The sequence below is a fragment of the Myotis myotis genome, unplaced genomic scaffold (genome assembly GCF_014108235.1).
Source record: "Myotis myotis isolate mMyoMyo1 unplaced genomic scaffold, mMyoMyo1.p scaffold_m19_p_6, whole genome shotgun sequence".
Taxonomy (NCBI): Eukaryota; Metazoa; Chordata; class Mammalia; order Chiroptera; family Vespertilionidae; genus Myotis; species Myotis myotis.
Window position 1 is genome coordinate 30,698,380 of NW_023416368.1, and position 19,192 is coordinate 30,717,571.

General features: G+C 43.3%; 1 protein-coding gene across 3 annotated transcripts; it reads left to right on the top strand.

The window, feature by feature from the left end:
* The first annotated feature begins 554 nt into the window (after positions 1-554).
* Positions 555-18,853, top strand: CDC23 (cell division cycle 23). 3 transcript variants are annotated; one of them, XM_036313959.1, is made up of 16 exons: positions 555-740; positions 828-900; positions 3,052-3,189; positions 3,964-4,006; positions 4,505-4,610; positions 4,742-4,874; positions 8,343-8,520; positions 8,601-8,698; positions 8,843-8,924; positions 15,087-15,240; positions 15,361-15,480; positions 16,070-16,145; positions 16,476-16,537; positions 17,398-17,476; positions 17,557-17,676; positions 17,870-18,853. In XM_036313959.1, exons 1-16 carry the CDS (start codon positions 580-582, stop codon positions 18,038-18,040), a joined length of 1,794 nt encoding a protein of 597 aa, XP_036169852.1. In that variant the 5' UTR covers positions 555-579; the 3' UTR covers positions 18,041-18,853. The 3 variants fall into 3 exon arrangements, with proteins under 3 accessions (XP_036169852.1, XP_036169854.1, XP_036169853.1); XM_036313961.1 differs by lacking the exon at positions 828-900 and having other exon boundaries at positions 610-740; XM_036313960.1 differs by lacking the exons at positions 555-740; positions 828-900 and adding an exon at positions 1,665-1,784.
* The last annotated feature ends 339 nt before the right edge of the window (positions 18,854-19,192 follow it).

The following is a 19,192-nucleotide window of genomic DNA, read 5'->3' on the forward strand; positions in this document are numbered from 1 at the left end:
GACGTTTTGGGTTGATGGGGAGCAGTCCTTACCTCTGCAGAAGACGGAGGCAGCTGCAGCTCGACTAGAGGCAACGCAAGAAAGAAGGCCGGACTTGGGGGATTGAGTCTAAACAACCAGCAGCATGGCGAGGTAGGAAAGACAACACGTCACCCCGGAGTTTTGCAAGGGATTGTATTCATCGAGTAGCGGGGTGGGGGCAAAGATGTAAGTTGTTCTCCAAGGATTCGTTAGACACCTGCATCATTTTGGTTCATCAGTGGCACATTTCTGGCTCCTATTCCCACCTCCCGTTTTCCAGTCCACCTTTCCCAGCCCCTTATTCCTCTCAGCCACGTCCAGAGATCGTGGCTTCCCCACCCCCGTGTCCTGCTTCTAATTTTCCCGCCCCAGTAGCTCTTGGCCAATCGGGGAAGTAATGGTCTCCTCTTTCCCGGCCTCTCGGTGACGTTGTAAGAAGTGAGAGCTCTGATTGGTTGTCCCGGAGCAAGAGCGCACCAATAACAGGCAAACTTTTTTGGTGCCGGCGCACAGCTAGCATCGTCGCTGCTGATTGGCTGGAGCGGCTGAGACAGAAAGATGGCCGCGAGCCCCTCGGTAGTCCCTGTGGCCCTGACGGCGCCGGGGGTACCCATCTTGTCAGCTAGTGGCGATTTCTCAAACTTGCGGGAAATTAAAAAGCAGCTGCTACTTATCGCTGGCCTTACCCGAGAGCGAGGCCTACTGCACAGCAGCAAATGGTGAGATGCCGGGGTGGGGCGGGACTGGGCTTGGGTCCTTGGTCTTGGGGGGCTGGTGGAGCTGATTGAGTTTGCGGGGTGTTCCAGGTCCGCGGAGTTGGCCTTCTCCCTCCCGGCGTTGCCTCTAGTCGAGCTGCAGCCGCCTCCGCCTATGACAGAGGTAAGGACTGCTCCCCATCGACCCCAGAGGTAATGACTTGTCGCCGGAGGGAGCCGACTGCTTACTTCGCAGCAATGTTTGTAAAAGGAATGCGAGCATTTCAAGAGCTGGGCGTTTTAAGCGGTTTTTGTCTGTGTGGTTGTGTTGAGCTAGGAAAGATCCGGTGGTGCGTTTACTTGAGCTGAAGAGAATAAGCAAACAGTCCTCGCTTAAGATTTCAGCCCTTTAGCTTTTGTAGCCCAGCCTAGACAATGAGCCAGAATCGGAGGTTTTTACAACAGTGCGGAACTGGCTTTGGATCCGCACAGCTCTGGGTTCACGTCTCAGCCACACTAGGGACCTTCGGCAATTTAACCTCCTGAACCCCAGTTTCCTCATCTGTGAAATGCGGATAATGGTATTTACTTTATGGGGATATTGAGGGAATTAAAGGAGATGTGGCCCTACCTGGTTTGGCTCAGTGGACAGAGCGTCGGCCTGTGGACTGAAGGGTCCCGGGTTCGATTCCAGTCAAGGGCACATGTCCAGGTTTCGGGCTCCATCCCCAGTACAGGGTGTGCAGGAGGCAGCCAATCAATGATTCTCTCTCATCATTGATGTTTCTGTCTCTCTTTCCTTCTCCCTTCCTCTCTGAAATCAATAAAAATATATTAAAAAAAAAGGAGATGTGAATATGTTTTATGTCACCTGTAGTACATGTGTTTACATAGACTATGTATTCTGAGTGCTTTTCATCACAATCCGTTTTGTTACTTGATTCCTCCCTCCCTTTAAACACAATGACTATTTTTTACTCTGAAAGGTATAATGCAGCCTGGCTGGTGTGGTGCAGTTGGTTGAGTGCCCTCGGTGCACTGAAAGGTCGCTGGTCGATTCCCAGCCGGGTGGGTACATGCCCAGGTCACAGGCTTGATTCCCTGGTCCGGTGGTGCTTGTGGGAGGCAGCTGATCTCTGTTTCTCTCCTTTTCCCTCTCCCTCTCCTTCTTCCTCTCCCTCCTTCCCTCTCTCTTCCTACTTTTCTCTCTAAAATAAATAAAAACATATTTTTTAAAAGGTGTAATGTAGGTTGAGAGGGGGCAGGGGAAGAAATAAGCAAATGGTAAGTGGATATGAAAAGGGCCACCAGAATCCTAAGCTGAAGAGCCACATGTAAGACATGTTCATTCATCCAGTGAAGAAAACACTGAGTATGTTTTGGTTCCTGTTTTGTGCTGGTAATATTTGGGGCAAGAAGGATGAGGAGAATGAAATTATTAAAGTTTTAATCAACTTATCCCTAGAGTTTGGGATGTGGATTATATGTGTTTAACGTAAATATGCATTATTTCATTTTTTCACATAGAGAATTATAGCTGTATTGTAGTTTTTTGCACTAATATGTCAAAATGTTCTTGAAGTACAAAAAGTATAAGTAACTGCAGTATATTGCATTTATGTAGAAATTTAAAAGCCTGGGGAAGGAAGGGAATGCCAAATATTAATGCCAGACATTTTCTACGACTTTCTCTTTCACCTTTTCCCTCATGTCAAATCTATATTATTGGCTCCATTTACAGATGAAGAAGTGAATACTCAGAGAAGCCAAGTAACTTTCCTACTGATGTCATGAAGCCAGAAAATCAAAGAGTTAGAATTTGAATATAGGTCCCTAGTACTAAAGCCTATACAACTTCCACATTGGCAGAAACAATACAAGTTTCTGAGTGTGTTGGTTTAATATTTTACAAATTTTTTTTTCCCTCTAACTTTAAAAAAGTTGTATTTTTATTGATTTCAGAGAGGAAGGGAGAGGGAGAGAGAGCTATAGAAACATCAATGATGAGAGAAGGATGCACTGAAAGGTCACAGGTTGATTCCCGGTCTGGGTGGGTACATGCCCAGGTTATAGCCCCACGTCACGCCCGCCCCATGTGCCCTGATTGGGAACTGAACCGGGATCTCCTGGTTCATAGGTCGATGTTCGACCACCAAGCCACTGTAGCTGGGCTCCCATAACTTTTTGTTTTGAAGAAAAAGTTATCTGACTTCATTATATATATGGTTTTGGGAGGAGGAAAAGGAGAGAAAAATTATTTCTTCTTACATCTTAAAATTGGATTTGAACTTTTTTGTCTTACTCCCAACCATTTATAAAAATTTGTCTCTTCTAGGAAGATGCCCAGGATATGGATGCTTACACCCTGGCCAAAGCCTACTTTGATGTTAAAGAGTACGATCGGGCAGCACATTTCCTGCATGGTTGCAATAGCAAGAAAGCCTATTTCCTGTACATGTATTCTAGATACCTGGTGAGGGCCATTTTAAGACATCATTCTACTTTGAACCAAGTGGAAAAAGTTAAACCTTTTAAATAGCATAGCAATAGCCTATTTGGTGAATGTACTTTATAAATGTTTGACAACAATAAAGAAGTCATAAAGTTAAAAAAGTAATGCTATGAAAGAAAATATTTTAAAAACTGATAATCATTATTGACAAAGGTGCGAGGCAGTAGACTCCCCCCCACGCCCCTATTTGAAGTCAGTTTGGGTAGATTATGTTAATTTGAAATACTATGACCAAGCAATTCTACTTTAAGTAACTTTAAATACCTCTGTTCATTGAAATATTTTTTTGTAATACCCCCAAAATGTGAACAACTTAAATATCCATTAGTCAAGAAATTCATTGTTAATTCTTGCCTGAAGTATTTTTTACTATAATGTTGCAAAATGATGATTTTCCCCTCTAGCACTCTCCACATTTACTGCTCCTCATTTGGCATTCTATTCTAAGCAAGAGCCTTTCCTTCTCTTTCCACTTATCTATTTACCTAGTATGGACTTAAGGATTCTTTTATTTTTAATGATTTATATAATTCATTACAGTACTTCATTATTTGGTGCTCAAATTATTCCAGATTTGACCAATGGGAGCCCCTGAATAGTTACTTAAAATTAGTGACCAATAGTAGATGCCATTTTGGTTGGTTTTGGGCCCTTTAGGTAGAATCAGGCTGCTAGTTTGAGAACAGGTTCAGAATAAACTGGTCAAAAGACCTATGTTTGGATTTTCTTTTACAGTCTGGAGAAAAGAAGAAGGATGATGAAACAGTTGATAGCCTAGGTATGAACTTCTTTTTTTTCCCTTTTAGATTAAAGCAGGGGTTGCACACACAAATGCCTATAGAAGCCAGGCAGGTAGGACAAATGTGTGAAGTGGTCCGAGGAGGGCTATTGGAAATTAGATAGCACTACTGGCTGATTGTCTCCTAGCTGCAGCTGAGGGCTGCCTTGTGGCCTTGTCAAGGCTTTCTTCTCTGACTCTACTCCATTCCCTGCAACCTGAAGCTGGAAATTCAGATTTCTAGTTGAGGCTTCTGATTTTTAAATGTTGATACTGATTCAAAACTTTAAAAACCTATGTGGGCCTAACAAAATATGACTGCAGACCAGTTATCAGTTGTTATTTTTTTTGGGGAAAAAAGTTGTGTAAGATATTGACCACTTGTGAGTGCTTGCTGGAAGTTTCAGGTGTAGCTGTTTGATGCCAAAAGGAATATTAGGTCTATAAAATGAAGACCAGCAGCTTTCTCTTAGTTCAGAGACTTTGTTTCTTTTCTAGGCCCCCTGGAAAAAGGACAAGTAAAAAATGAGGCTCTTAGAGAATTGAGAGTGGAGCTCAGCAAAAAGCACCAAGCTCGGGAACTTGATGGTTTTGGCCTTTATCTGTAAGTGCTGGTCTTTATCTGTAAGTGTTTGGCCTTTATCTGTAAGTTGGAACTTTCTATAACATATTCTCCTGAGCAGAAGAGAGCTGTTATAGAGCGTTACCTTCTGTGATTGTTTCCTTTTTTCCTAGGTATGGTGTTGTGCTTCGAAAACTGGACTTGGTGAAAGAGGCCATTGATGTATTTGTGGAGGCTACTCATGTTTTGCCTTTGCATTGGGGAGCCTGGCTAGAACTCTGTAACTTGATTACAGACAAAGAGATGGTAAGTTAAGATGAGCTATGTGGCCCTAGCTGGTTTTCTCAGTGGTTAGAGTGTCGCCTGCGATTGAAGGGTCCTGGGTTTGATTACCATCAAGGGCACATGCCCAGGTTGTGGGCTCGATTCCCAGTGGGGAGCATGTAGGAGGCAGTCAGTCAATGATTCTCTCTCATCATTGATGGTTCTATCTCTCTTCCTCTCCCTTCCTCTCAGAAATCAATAAAAATTTTCTAAAAAGGATGAGCCATGTGAAAAAGTCTGTGCTTCAAGTTTTATATAATTCTGCAGTAATGGGTGGGTGGAGAGAGGTTTGCTAAGCCTTTGATTATATAGCTAGCTCTTTGCTCCTTCTCTGGTCTCTTTCACTGTTGGGATTTCGCTCTTCAGGTCTTCATTTGAAAGACAAATGTCTAGCTCTTGTTTGGTAGTTGCTGTTGGATTTGCATCCAATTATATTAGGACTAGAGGCCCGATGCACGAAATCCGTGCAAGAGTAGGCCTTCTTTCCCCTGGCTGCCGGCATCGGCTTCCCTCTGGCACCCGGGACCTGGGCTTCCCTCACAGCCCCAGCTTTGTCTGGAAGGTCGTCTGATCTAATTAGCATATTATGCTTTTATTATTATAGACTAGAGGCCTGGTGCACAAAATTCGTGTTTGGGGGGGGGGGGTCCCTTGGCCTAGCTTGCACCCTCTAGCAATCTGGGACCCCTCAGGGGATGTCTGACTGCCGGTTTAGGCCCGATCCTCTGTGAGATCCCTTTCGCAATCCAGGAACGCTGGCTCCTAATCGCTCGCCTGCCTGCCTGCCTGATCGCCCATAACCGCCTCTGCCTCAGCCTCTGCTGTGGTGGCTTCATCTGGAATAATGTCTGGGAGGCCATTTGGCTGTCCGGTCTAATTAACATATTACACTTTTATTTTATTTTTTTAATTTTTAATATTTTATTGATTTTTTACAGAGAGGAAGGGAGAGGGATAGAGAGTTAGAAACATTGATGAGAGAGAAACATCAATCAGCTGCCTCCTGCACACCCCCTACTGGGGATGTGCCCGCAACCAAGGTACATGCCCTTGACCAGGATCGAACCTGGGTCCGATCAGTCCACAGGCCGACGCTCTATCCACTGAGCCAAACCGGTTAGGGCAGCATATTACACTTTTATTATTATAGATATCTTTTCATATTCATGTGTTCACATTCAAGTTTTACTGTAACTTATTTTATAGACTAAATGCTGTTACAGTTTCTCTCTTAATTTCAAAGATGCTATTATAGGAAAGGTTCCTCTGATATCAAGGATCATATTTATCCCAGCCGGTGTTGTTCAGTGGTTAACACCTATGTATGAACTAGGAGGTCATGGTTCGATTCCCCATCAAGGCACATGCTTGGGTTGCGGCTCTGTCCCCGGTGGGGGGCATGCAGTAGGCAGCCAATCGATGATTCTCTCTCATCATTGATGTTTCTATCTCTCCTTTCCCTTCCTCTCTGAAATAAATTAAAAATAGATATTTTAAAAAGGGATCATATTTAAAACATTTTAAGTCTCTGTTGAGCTCATAGGACTCTGAGAGGATACAGAGATTTGTTAATTAAGGAAATGTATATGAAATTGCTTTATAAACTGCAATCATTTTACTAGTCATTATTAGAGGATATTGTCTATACAGTTTATTTGCTGTTCTTCAGTAGTTAATGGAAATGATAACACATTTCTTTTTGTTTGCTCTGAAGAGCCAAAGTCTGGTTGGTTTCTGCTAATAATGATATATGCTACTACGTCTGTGTCTGAAACCTTTGTTTACTTATATTCACCTATCTAACTGCCTACTAGACTTTCATTGAAAGTTTGTTTTATCTCTGAATTCATAATATACAAAAGTAGATTTTTCATCTTACCTACCAAATTCTCTCTCCCAACTTTTTTTTTTAATATTAGTTTTTTTTATTTTTAAAAAATATATTTTTATTGATTTCAGAGAGGAAGGGAGAGGGAGAGAGAGATAGAAACATCAATGATAAGAGAGAACCATTGGTCAGCTGTCTCCTGCACACCCCCTACTGGGGATTGAGCCTGCAACCCAGGTATGTGCCCTGACTGGGAATCAAACCATGACCTCCTGGTTCATAGGTTGACATTCAACCACAGGCCAGGCTCTTTCTCTCAACTTGATAGATTCTCATTAGCATCACTATTTCTCAAAACACCCAGTCTTAATGCCTCAGAATCATATTTGCCTCTTCCCTTTCTCTTATCTCCTTTATCTACTCAACCACTAGACATGCCATGGTTTCTTTTTGTACCCATCTCTTGTTTTTGGCTTCATTTGCCATCTTGTTTATTTCCAATTTGGATTTCTTATAAGTAATATATACTTTCTATCTAGCTTCCCCATCTTTACACTTCCTTTTCCAAGCCCTTCGGCATACGGTTTCCAAATTTATTCTCAAAACACCCGTGTCATCGTGATTCTCTTGCATAAAAATTCAGTGGTTTCCTATTGCATACCATTTCCTATTACACTATAGGAACCACCCTACTATTTCAGTCTTATTTTTCCACTGCGTCCCAGCACAAAGCTTCCCTTCAAACAACCTAGTTTCATCAACCTCTTCACCTACATTCATCATAACTGTTTTTCTTTTTTTTTATGTTGTCCTTGCCTAGAATGTTCATTTTTTTCTCTTCCTCTCCCCTTTTTTCTATTCAAATCTACCCACCCTCCAAGACACCTCAAATCTTATTTATTGTTTGAAGCCTTCCCGAACTGGGCCTTTCCTCCCCATTGTGCTTGTAAATCCTATTACACTTGAAATGCCCTGTGTCCATTATTAGGTGCTGTAATAAAATTTCCCATGATAAACACCTTTAGACAAGTGATTTTCAAGCTTTTTCATCTCATGGCACACAAACCAATCACTAAAATTCTGTGGCACACTAAAAGTACAATTTTTGTCTATCTGACAAAAAAAAAAATAGATATAATTTTGGGTCATTCATACCAGGCAGGTACTGTTGTGTTAACTCTTGTCACTTTTTTTATTTGACAGTCTAAGGCAGGGGTGGGCAAACTTTTTGACTCGGAGGGCCACAATGGGTTCTTAAACTGGACCAGAGGGCCGGAACAAAAGCATGGATGGAGTGTTTGTGTGAACTAATATAAATTCAAAGTAAACATCATTACATAAAAGGGTACGGTCTTTTTTTTCAGTAGTTTTATTCATTTCAAACTGGCCGGATCTGGCCTGCGGGCCGTAGTTTGCCCACGGCTGGTCTAAGGGAAAAGAGGTCAGTGCCCCTGACTAAATAGTCAGGTGTTGCACGTTTTAAAAATTCTTTCGGCATAACACTGTGCCTCTTGTGGCACACTGGTTGAAAATCGCTGCTTTAGACAATAAAAATGGTTCCTGATGTTCTTTTGGGAGAGGTCAAAATATATTAAGTGTGTTCCTCTCTCTCCTGCTGCCAGCTGAAGTTCCTGTCTTTGCCAGACACCTGGATGAAAGAGTTTTTTCTGGCTCATATATACACAGAATTGCAGTTGATAGAGGAGGCCCTGCAAAAGTATCAGAATCTCATTGATGTGGGCTTTTCTAAGAGCTCTTATATTGTTTCCCAAATTGCAGTTGCCTATCACAATATCAGAGGTAAGTGAACAGGGACAATGAAATTCTTCAAAACCTGAAAGTATCACTGTATTGTTTTCTGAACTATGTTCTTTCTGCAGATATTGATAAAGCCCTCTCTATTTTTAATGAGCTAAGGAAACAAGACCCTTATAGGATTGAGAATATGGATACATTCTCCAACCTTCTTTATGTCAGGGTGAGCTGCTTCCTTTACTTGGACTTGATTAAGCTCTTTTGTGCTTTCATCTGGGTTGGATTGTCACCCAGTTGCATTAACTACAAGAAAAATAATTTAAGAGGTTCATTTTTCATGCTTAGACTGTCTTTTCTTTTCTTCCAGAGCATGAAATCTGAGTTGAGTTATCTGGCTCACAACCTCTGTGAGATTGATAAATATCGCGTAGAAACTTGCTGTGTAATTGGTAAGAATCATTATTCTTTTTCTTTTAAGATTTACCTTTATTGTAAATAATACAAGTATAAAAATAACAACAGTATAAAAGTGTCAAAGGTAACAAAATTATATACAGTAGAATGTGAAAGCTCACTATAACCACATCCCCAAGATTGTTTGGAGAACGTGATTCCAGAATATTTTTCTGTGTGAATACAAAAAATGTGTGTGTGCAAGTGTGTGTGTACAGTTTGTTTGTAAAAACTATATCATTATACACACTGCTTTGTAACTTCCTTTTTTTTAACTTAATATATCTTTTTCTTTTTTTATTGTAGTACATCTAGATTTTTATTATTTTTGATAGTGATCTAATATTTTATTATATAGATGTGCCATCACTTTACTTAATATACAAATTGCTTCAGGAAACATTTTTGTATGTGTACATTTATTTTTGCATGTTAATGCAATTATTTCTGTATAATAAGCAGTAAAAGACTGGATCAAAAGTGTATATATATATTTTAAACTTTAGTACTACTAAAAAGTTTGTAAGGCCTTAGCTGGTGTGGCTCGGTTGGTTGGGTGTCATCCTGTGCATCAAGAGGTTGCTGGTTGGCCTAACTGGTTTGGCTCAGTGGATAGAGCATCGGCCTGCGGACTGAAGGGTCCCGGGTTCGATTCCAGTCAAGGGCATGTACCTTGGTTGCAGGCACATCCCCAGTGGGGGTTGTGCAGGAGGCAGCTGATCGATGTTTCTCTCTCATCGATGTTTCTAACTCTCTATCCCTCTCCCTTCCTCTCTGTAAAAATTCAATAAAATATATTTTTAAAAAAAGAAAAAAAAAAAGAGGTTGCTGGTTGGATTCCCAGTCAGGGCACATGCCCTGGTTGTGGGCTTTAACCCTAGTTGGGTGTATGCAGGAGGCAACTGATGGATGTTCTCTCTCTCCTTCTCTTAAAAAGAAAAATTTGTAAGAATTTCCAATCCTATGAAAAGAGATGAGAGTACCTGTTTCTCTGTATTGGGGTGTCTCAATCTTGGCATTAATGACACTTTGGGGGTAACAATATTTTTGTGGAGGGCTGTCCTATGCATTGTAGGGTATTAGCAGTATCCTTAGCTTCTACCCACTGCTCCCTCCTCCTAGTTGTGCCGATAAAAAATATTTACAGGTGCCCTACTCAGTTTGGCACAGTGGATACAGCGTAGGTCTGCGGACTGAAGGGTCCCCGGTCTGATTCTGGTCAAGGGCATATGCCTGGGGTTGCAGGCTCGATCCCCAGTAGGAAGCGTGCAGGAGGCAGCCCATCAGTGATTCTCATTATTGATGTTTCTCTCTCTCTCTCTCTCTCTCTCACTCTCCCTCTCCATTCCTCTCTGAAATAAATAAAAATATATTAAAAAAAATATTTGCAGTATTGCCAAATAACCTCTTGGGTCAGAATCATCTCTGGTTACGAACCATGGTCCTAGGTCAGTGATGGCGAACCTTTTGAGCTCGGCGTGTCAGCATTTTGAAAAACCCTAACTTAACTCTGGTGCCGTGTCACATATAGAAATTTTTTGATATTTGCAACCATAGTAAAACAAAGACTTATATTTTTGATATTTATTTTATATATTTAAATGCCATTTATTTATTTACTAGAGGCCCGGTGCACAAAAATTTGTGCACTCGGGGGGAAAGAGGGGTTCCCTCAGCCTGGCCTGTGCCCTCTCGCAGTCTGGGACCCCTCGGAGATAACACCCTGCTGGCTTAGGCCTGCTCCCGGGTGGCAGAGGGCAGGCCCAATCCCTAGGTGCAGCCCCTGGTCGGGCTCAGAGAAGGGCCGATTGGGGAGTTGGGGCGCTGCCCCCTGTCATGCACAGAGCAGGGCGGATTGGGAGGTTGTGATGCCACCCTCAGTCATGCGCAGGGTAGGGCCGATTGGGGGGTTGGGACACTGCCCCCTGTCACACTCAAGGCAGGGTCGATGGGGAGGTTGTGGCGCCACCCCCTGTCACGCACAGAGCAGGGCCAATCGGGGGTTGGGGTGCTGCCCCCTGTCACGCACAGAGCAGGGCCCATCAGGGGGGTTGGGGCTCTGTACCCTGTCATGCACAGAGCAGGGTCGATCAGGGGGTTGGGGAGCTCCTCCCTGTCACACACAGAGCAGGGCCCATCAGGGGGTTGGGGAGCTCCCCCCTGTCACGCACAGAGCAGGGCCCATCAGAGGGTTGAGGAGCTCCCCCCTGTCACTCACAGAGTAGGGCCGATAGGGGAGTTGGGGCACTGCCCCTGTCACACACAGAGCAGGGCGGATCAGGGGGTTGGGGCACCGCCCTCTATCACCCACAGAGCAGGGCCGATCAGGGGGTTGGGGTGCCGCCACTGTCACACTCAGGGCAGGGCCGGTGGGGAGGTTATGGCTCTACCCCATCACACACAGAGCAGGACCTGTGGTGGGGGGGTTGGGGCGCCGCCCTCTATCACCCAGAGAGCAGGGCTGATCAGGGGGTTGGGGTGCCGCCACTGTCACACTCAGGGCAGGGCCGATGGGGAGGTTATGGCTCTACCCTGTCACACACAGAGCAGGACCCGTGGGGGTTGGGGGGGTTGGGGCGCTGCACCCTGTCACACACAGAGCAGGGGCCGATCAGGGGGTTGGGGCGCCGCACCCTGTCACACACAGAGCCGCAGGGCGATCAGGGGGTTGGGGAGCTCCCCTGTATCAGGCACAGAGCAGGGCTGATCAGGAGGTTGGGGCGCCTTCCCCTGTCACGAACAGAGCAGGGCAGATAGGGAGGTTGTGACCCCGCCCCCTGTCACACACAGAGCCGCAGGGCGATCAGGGGGCTTGGGCGCAGCCCCCTGTCAAGCTGATCCTGGTGCCGGGAGGCCTCTCGGCTCCGCTGATCCCGGTGCTGGGAGGCCTCGCGGCTCCGCTGATCCTGGTGCTGGGAGGCGTATTACCCTTTTACTATATAGGATAGAGGCCTGGTGCATGGGTGAGGCTGGCTGGTTTGCCCTGAAGGGTGTCCTGGATCAGGGTGGGGGTCCCCACTGGGGTGCCTGGCCAGCCTGGATGAGGGGATGATGGCTGTTTGCAGCTGGTCACACACCCTTCAGGGTGGGGGTCCCCACTGGGGTGCCTGGGCAGCCTGGGTGGGGGTCCCCAATGGGGTGCCTGGCCAGTCTGGGTGAGAGGCTGAGGGCTGAAGCTCCCAACTGCTCCTTTTTTTCTTTTTTTTTTTTATTCTCGGCCAGCTTTAGCTCTGGCTCCAGCTCTGAGGCCTCTGCTGCTGAAAGCAGGTATCTGGTTTGTTTCGGTTCTATAATCGAAACAATGTATAACTCCAGCTCTGAGATCCCGGCTCGCTGAAAGCAGGTTTCTGGGGTTTTGTTTAGCTTCTATATTTGTTACAATGTTTCAAACTGCAGGCTCAGAGGCCCGCAAGGCAGGCGGGGAACATTGGTTTCCTCTGTCACTGAAGTAAGCAAGCCTCATGTTCGTTTCAAGCTGCCTGGCTGCAGGCCGCCATCTTGGCTGGCAGTTAATTTGCATATCACCCTGATTAGCCAATGGGAAGGGTAGCGGTCGTACGCCAATTACCATGTTTCTCTTTTATTAGATAGGATTATAAATATATTTTATTGATTTTTTACAGAGAGGAAGGGAGAGGGATAGAAAGTTAGAAACATCGATGAGAGAGAAACATGGATCAGCTGCCTCCTGCACACTCCCTACTGGGTATGTGCCTGCAACCAAGGTACATGCCCTTGACCAGAGTCGAACCTGGGACCCTTAAGTCTGCAGGCCGACGCTCTATCCACTGAGCCAAACCGGTTAGGGCTATTTAAATGCCATTTAACAAAGAAAAATCAACCAAAAAAATGAGTTTGCATGTCATAGGTTTGCCATCACTCTCCTATGTACTTGGCCATACTAGTGTGGCCTGATAATCAGCTGACATAAACAGATGAATGGCCACTCCTGGATAAAAGTAAGCTTGATTGGTTGTGGTTGAAAGTCTAAGTTCCCTGGAGATGAAAGGGCCATACCTGTCTCTGGGTCTTAGGTGACACTGCATCAAGATCATGCATTTGTACCTTTCTAGATCAGGATGTGTTAATAAACTGAGAGAATTTCCACTGAGCCAAACCAGTTAGGGCTGAGAGAATTTCAATTCATCAGTTATTCAGTGAATATTTCCAGCCCTTGAGGAAGTTGTAGTCTAGCATGGGAGATAAGCATTAAAAATATGTAATAAGTCCTATGGGAACATAGGTAAGAGTAGGAACGAATGATCCTTTCAGTATAGAACATTATGAATAAAGTATAAATATAAAGTCCATTAAGGTGAGGATGGAACTTCAATTTATTCAGAAAACATCTTCAAGCATCTTCTACTCGGAGTGCCAGGCACTGTGCTTTGTATTGCATTACCTACCCTTATTGCCTATTTAGGAAGTCCAATAAGAAAACAGCTATAAAACAATGGGCTGAGTGTTATGGTTGAGGTAAACATAGGGCCTGGCCAGTGTGGTGCAGTGGTTGAGCTCGGTCACGGTTCAATTCCCATTCAGGGCACATTCCCCGGGAGTTGCAGGTTCAATACCCGGTAAGGGGGTATGCAGAAGGCGGCTGCTCGATAATTCTCCTTCATCATTGATATTCTTTCTCTCCCTTCCTCTCTCTGAAATCAACAAAAATTTATTTAAAAAGAAAGAAAGAGAGTACATAGGAAAGGCATCTAATTGAGTCTGAGATTAAGGAAGGTGATGCTTGAAGAATAGGCAGGAGTGAAAGAGTTCAGTAGGGGAGAAGGATTGACTTGGGAAGGGCATTGCAGTGCAGAGGCATTGAAGTGTGAAACAGACATTATGCTGGAAATAGTTCAGCGTCCTGAAGCATGGTGTAGGAGGTGGGAATGTAAAAAAAGGGCCAGATCTTGAAGAGCCTTTTTTGTTTTGCTAAAAGTTTGGATTTTATTCTTAAGGCAGTGGGAGTCTTCTGAAGGATTTTAAGCCAGAGTGATAAAACTGTTCAGATATTCTTTTTCAAATGATGACTGGAGACTGTGCTGAGAGGATTAGAAAAAGGGCAAGACTAGGTGCAGGGAGACCAGCCAGGAGGCTTTTGCAATAATCCAGGATGATGAAAACATATGATGAGGAGATATTGGCGGGAGAATTGGAGAGAGGATTTAGAAGATATTTAGGAAGTAGAACAAACAGGAATTGGTGACTGGGTAACCAGATTGCTAACAGTGCCTTTTTTTTTTTAAATCTAACTTAAAAAAAATTTGACTGATTTTTTACAGAGAGGAAGAGAGAGGGATAGAGTTATAAACATTGATGAGAGAGAAACATCAATTCAGCTGCCTCCTGCACACTCCCTACTGGGGATGTGCCTACAACCAAGGTACATGCCCTTGACCAGAATTGAACCTGGGACCCTTCAGTCCGTTGGCCGATGCTCTATCCACTGAGCCAAACCGGTTTCGACTGACTTGCTTTTTTCAAGACCAATGATAATATAACTGCTTTGATTCCTGAGGGAGAGCGGAGCTCAGAACTCTACCTTTTTCACCCTTGAGGTATCCTAGCAATATAGTTGGAAAACCAAAATATAAAGCTTACTCTAAAAATGTCCTACCCTTTAAGAAAATATGTGGATAAATGCTATATCCAGATAAAATAAAATGAAGAAAAACTCACAATGTTAGGGAACACTTTTTTTTTTTTTTAAGCCAGAATGTGTGATAAATGATATATATTTCCCAAGGGACCGATGACATTTCCCTTATGTACAGTTTGGCTGTTCTACAAGGAATTTGGGGGAATGAGTTATGGTTTCATGTCCACTCTGTGGAATGCTATTTTAGTGGACTTTTATTTCTTATTTAATTTTTTGTTAATCCTCACCTGAGGATATTTTTCTTTTGATTTTTAGAGAGAGTGGAAGGGAGGGGGAGAGACAGAGAAAAACATTGATGTGAAAGACAAAGATCGATGTGAGAGAGGCACATTGATTGGTTGCCTCCCCCAGGGGCCCTGACTGGGCCAGTGATCCAGAATCGAACCCAGGAGCCTTTAGTCTGTGGACTGATGCTCTGTCCTCTGAACAAAACCAGCTAGGGCAGTGAACTTTTATTTTTATCTTTCTACTTGTTCATATTTTTTGTTTGTTTTTCAATCAGGCAATTATTATAGTTTGCGTTCTCAGCATGAGAAAGCAGCCTTATATTTCCAAAGAGCCTTGAAATTGAATCCTCGGTATCTTGGGGCCTGGACACTAATGGGACATGAGTACATGGAAATGAAGAACACATCTGCTGCTATTCAGGCTTACAGGTGAGCTCCTAGTTGTGAGGTTAGGTAGAGTTGATTGCTGTGTTCTTAGGAGCCTCTTTTGAGCCTGCAAGTTGCTAACTTTGATTCTGCTGTCTTACCAGTCTATCTTCCATTTCTTAGACATGCCATTGAGGTAAATAAGCGGGACTACAGAGCCTGGTATGGCCTTGGGCAGACCTATGAAATCCTTAAGATGCCATTTTACTGCCTTTATTATTATAGACGGGCCCATCAGCTTCGGTAAGTCTGGCCACTTGACAATGTGTTTGTTTTGGGGAGTGCTGACACTTTTCTCTCTCTTTTGATGGCTACTGAGTGACTAACTGGCGGGTAGTGTATAGAGCGTGGATATACTGGCCAAAGGGATGATTCATGTCCTGGATGGGAAGGAGCAAGATGGTGTGAGATTTCATCATGCTACTCAGAATGGTGTGCAATTTAAAATTTAAGAACTGTTTAGCCCTAGCCGGTTTGGCTCAGTGGATAGAGCGTTGGCCTGCGGACTGAAGGGTCGCAGGTTCAATTCTGGCCAAGGGCATATGCCTGGGTTGCGGGCTTGATCCCCAGTAGGGGGGCAGCCAATCAGTGATTCTCTCTCATCATTGATGTTTCTCTCTCTCTATCCTTCTCCCTGCCTCTCTAAAATCAATAAAAATATATTTTTTTAAAAAAAGAACTGTTTATTTCTGGAATTGTCCATGTAATATTTTCGGACTGCAGTTGACTGTGGAAAGTGAAACCTCGAATAAAGGGGATCACTACAGTAGTGGTGGTGGTGGACTTTAGTTATCTATAAATCTTTGCTTACACTACTACTATTTTCTCTCAGGCCCAATGACTCTCGTATGCTGGTTGCTTTAGGAGAATGTTATGAGAAACTCAATCAACTTGTGGAAGCCAAAAAGGTATCTGAGATTGAGCCCTTGAGAATTGAGTGGTAATCTCCTGCTTGGAGGAAGGGTGGGGCTATCTGTGCTCTGTAACTTCTCTTCATTCTGGTGTCTCTCTACATGTGGAAATCTGAATATTTAGAGGTACATAATGGGCTAAAAAGTAAAGCTTGGGTGACATCATCTGTGGGAATGTCAGTATGTAGCCTGGACCTATCAGATTTAGTAAAAATGCCTGCATCCTGCAAATCTGAAGTTCTGGGAGGCTTGCAGGACTTGAGCCTTTGTGTGATTAGTCATGGCACCTGGGCAATGGTCAAAGTGACAAGTTTATTTTTTTGACAGTGTTATTGGCGAGCTTACGCTGTGGGAGATGTGGAGAAAATGGCTCTGGTGAAACTTGCAAAGTGAGTGAAAGGAGTAAAACGCCATTGATATTTCCTTTGGCTTCTCTGGTATGGTGGGTGAGCCTTCTACCCATCATCCTACATGAATGTGGGATGTAGCAGCGCGTATGAATATTGATCTGAAAATTCAGCCATTTGACTTGAGAGAATGACACTTCTCTTTAAACAGGGAATTGCTTTCCTATTAGGCAAGGGACCAAGAATGAATTGAAAGGAATGAAATGAAATTTTCATGTCAGAGCAGTCTAGGAAAACTAAGTACGGATCTCCTAATAAGGACTAAGAAAATAAGGAATAACTCAGAAATAGTAGGCAAAGAAGTTCTTAAATACAATTTTATTCATGCCAGTTTTTTTTTGGTTTATTAGGAAAAAACCTGAATTACTTGTTATCTTTTTAAAAAATCTTACTCTCTCCATTACCAGTAGCAGAGTAATGATTCTAAGCCAGTGATGGCGAACCTATGACACGCGTGTCAGAGGTGACACGCGAACTCACTCTTTTGGTTGATTTTTCTTTGTTAAATGGCATTTAAATATATAAAATAAATATCAAAAATATAAATCTTTGTTTTACTATGGTTGCAAATATGAAAAAATTTCTATATGTGACACGGCACCAGAATTAAGTTAGGGTTTTTCAAAATGCTGACACACCGAGTTCGCCATCACTATTCTAAGCTTTGACAAAACCTCGCATCTGGGCACTAATACTATTCTGGGTCCCAGTGTGCCATTTATGTAAAAATTTGTACTTGTCATGTGTTGTCATTTTTTTGGTGTTAATCATGGGCTGTTACTATTTATCATTATTTAGGCTTTGAGATCTGATTTGTACTTAAAGACCAATTTCTTTTGTAGGCTTCATGAACAGTTGACTGAGTCAGAACAGGCTGCTCAATGTTACATCAAATATATCCAAGATATCTATACCTGTGGGGTATGTGTCCTGGACAGGAGGACTGGGTTGCTGATCTTATTATTCTTATCACCTTAGTCATCTCTGCTTTCCTTATCTAGGAAATAGTGGAACACTTGGAGGAGAGCACAGCTTTCCGCTATCTGGCCCAGTACTATTTTAAGTGCAAACTGTGGGATGAAGCTTCAACTTGTGCCCAAAAGTGTTGTGCATTCAATGATGTGAGTATCAGTTATTTAATAGAGTTTGGATTTGGGGCTCGAACATATAATCTTTACCATGATCTGGGAGTAGTGGATAAGAAGGTAAGTGGGAAGGCTACCTTGATTTGTGAAACTTACATGAGTATTTTAGAACCTGTTTTTGAGAATATCCTTGGACATATTTTGAAATAGTTGCCTGACTTTATTTCAGACCCGGGAAGAAGGTAAGGCCTTGCTCCGGCAAATCCTGCAGCTTCGGAACCAAGGAGAGACTCCTTCCGCTGAGATGCCTGCACCCTTTTTCCTACCTGCATCACTGTCTGCTAACAATACTCCTACACGCAGAGTTTCTCCACTCAACCTGTCTTCAGTCACACCATAGTTGACTATTTTCAAGCTAGCACATTGCCAGACCGATGTTAAGCCTTACCTCCATGTAAAAAAATGGCCATGTCTGTTCTTCCAAGGACCTTAGCTCTTTTTGTGTGTACAGACGGAAACAGCTCCTTGGGGAGAGCTTATAGAATCACCTTTAGAGTAGACTGACAGAAGAATCCTGGCAGGAAACAGACACTGTCTTTTGCCAGTTAGAAGCACTTCTTCCTTATGTTCATAGTAGCTACAGAGCTTGGCCTTCTTCCCAGATTCGCCCCACCCCAACCCACCCCCAAACATCCTTGTACTAGCACTTTAGCACAGGCAAGGCTACAAGAACAGTTTTAATGCTGCTGGGAGTGGATGGTTTCCTGAGAAGTGAGGAAAGGAGAAAAGTTTGTGATTCGATCCTCTGCTGACAGTAGGGGCACTGGATACCCTAGCAAGGTTAGGGCACTGGGTAGACATGATCTTATTCTTGGATTTGCTGAGCATGACTGTTCTGTCAGATTAGGTTTAAATGGAGTAAAATTATACATTTGTTCTTATTCTAGGGAGACATTCTTCCAAAACATGGTTTTGAAGAGTCTCCTAGAATATTTCAAACTCGAAGAAACTTACTGGAGTTGAATAGAAGGGGCAAACATAATCTCACGGAGCATGAAGGCCCCTACCAAGAGCAAAAGATGTCTAGTTATCTATATCCCCAACAAAAGCAAAGTAAGGATACAGGATTACAGATAATCTCATGGCCATTTGGAGATAACTTTTTATAACTACAGACAAGAATAAACTCATTTCAAGCTGGTCTGTTTTAATATTTTTGATGTAATTGTCTTTTTTTCAGGCTAGACAAGGTAAAGGGAATCATTGTTAGTGTGCTCTTAGAGGGTTTCAGGCCTTTGCATGCGTATTTAGTAGGAGGAATATGCTGTGGTTATTTATGTATGCTGTAATGAATTTGTACAGATGTTATGAATTATTCTGAGCTCAGGACTCAGCCTTCCTAGTTCATGTTTCCAAAACAAGTTTGTTACCTATTCACCTCCTAATGTGTGATACTTCATTTTATAGTAAGGAAGGTTTAGAATATCTAATGTCCCTTGAATTCATTTCTTACTAAGCTTTCTGGGCAACATTCCTGTGCAGGGTTTCCATG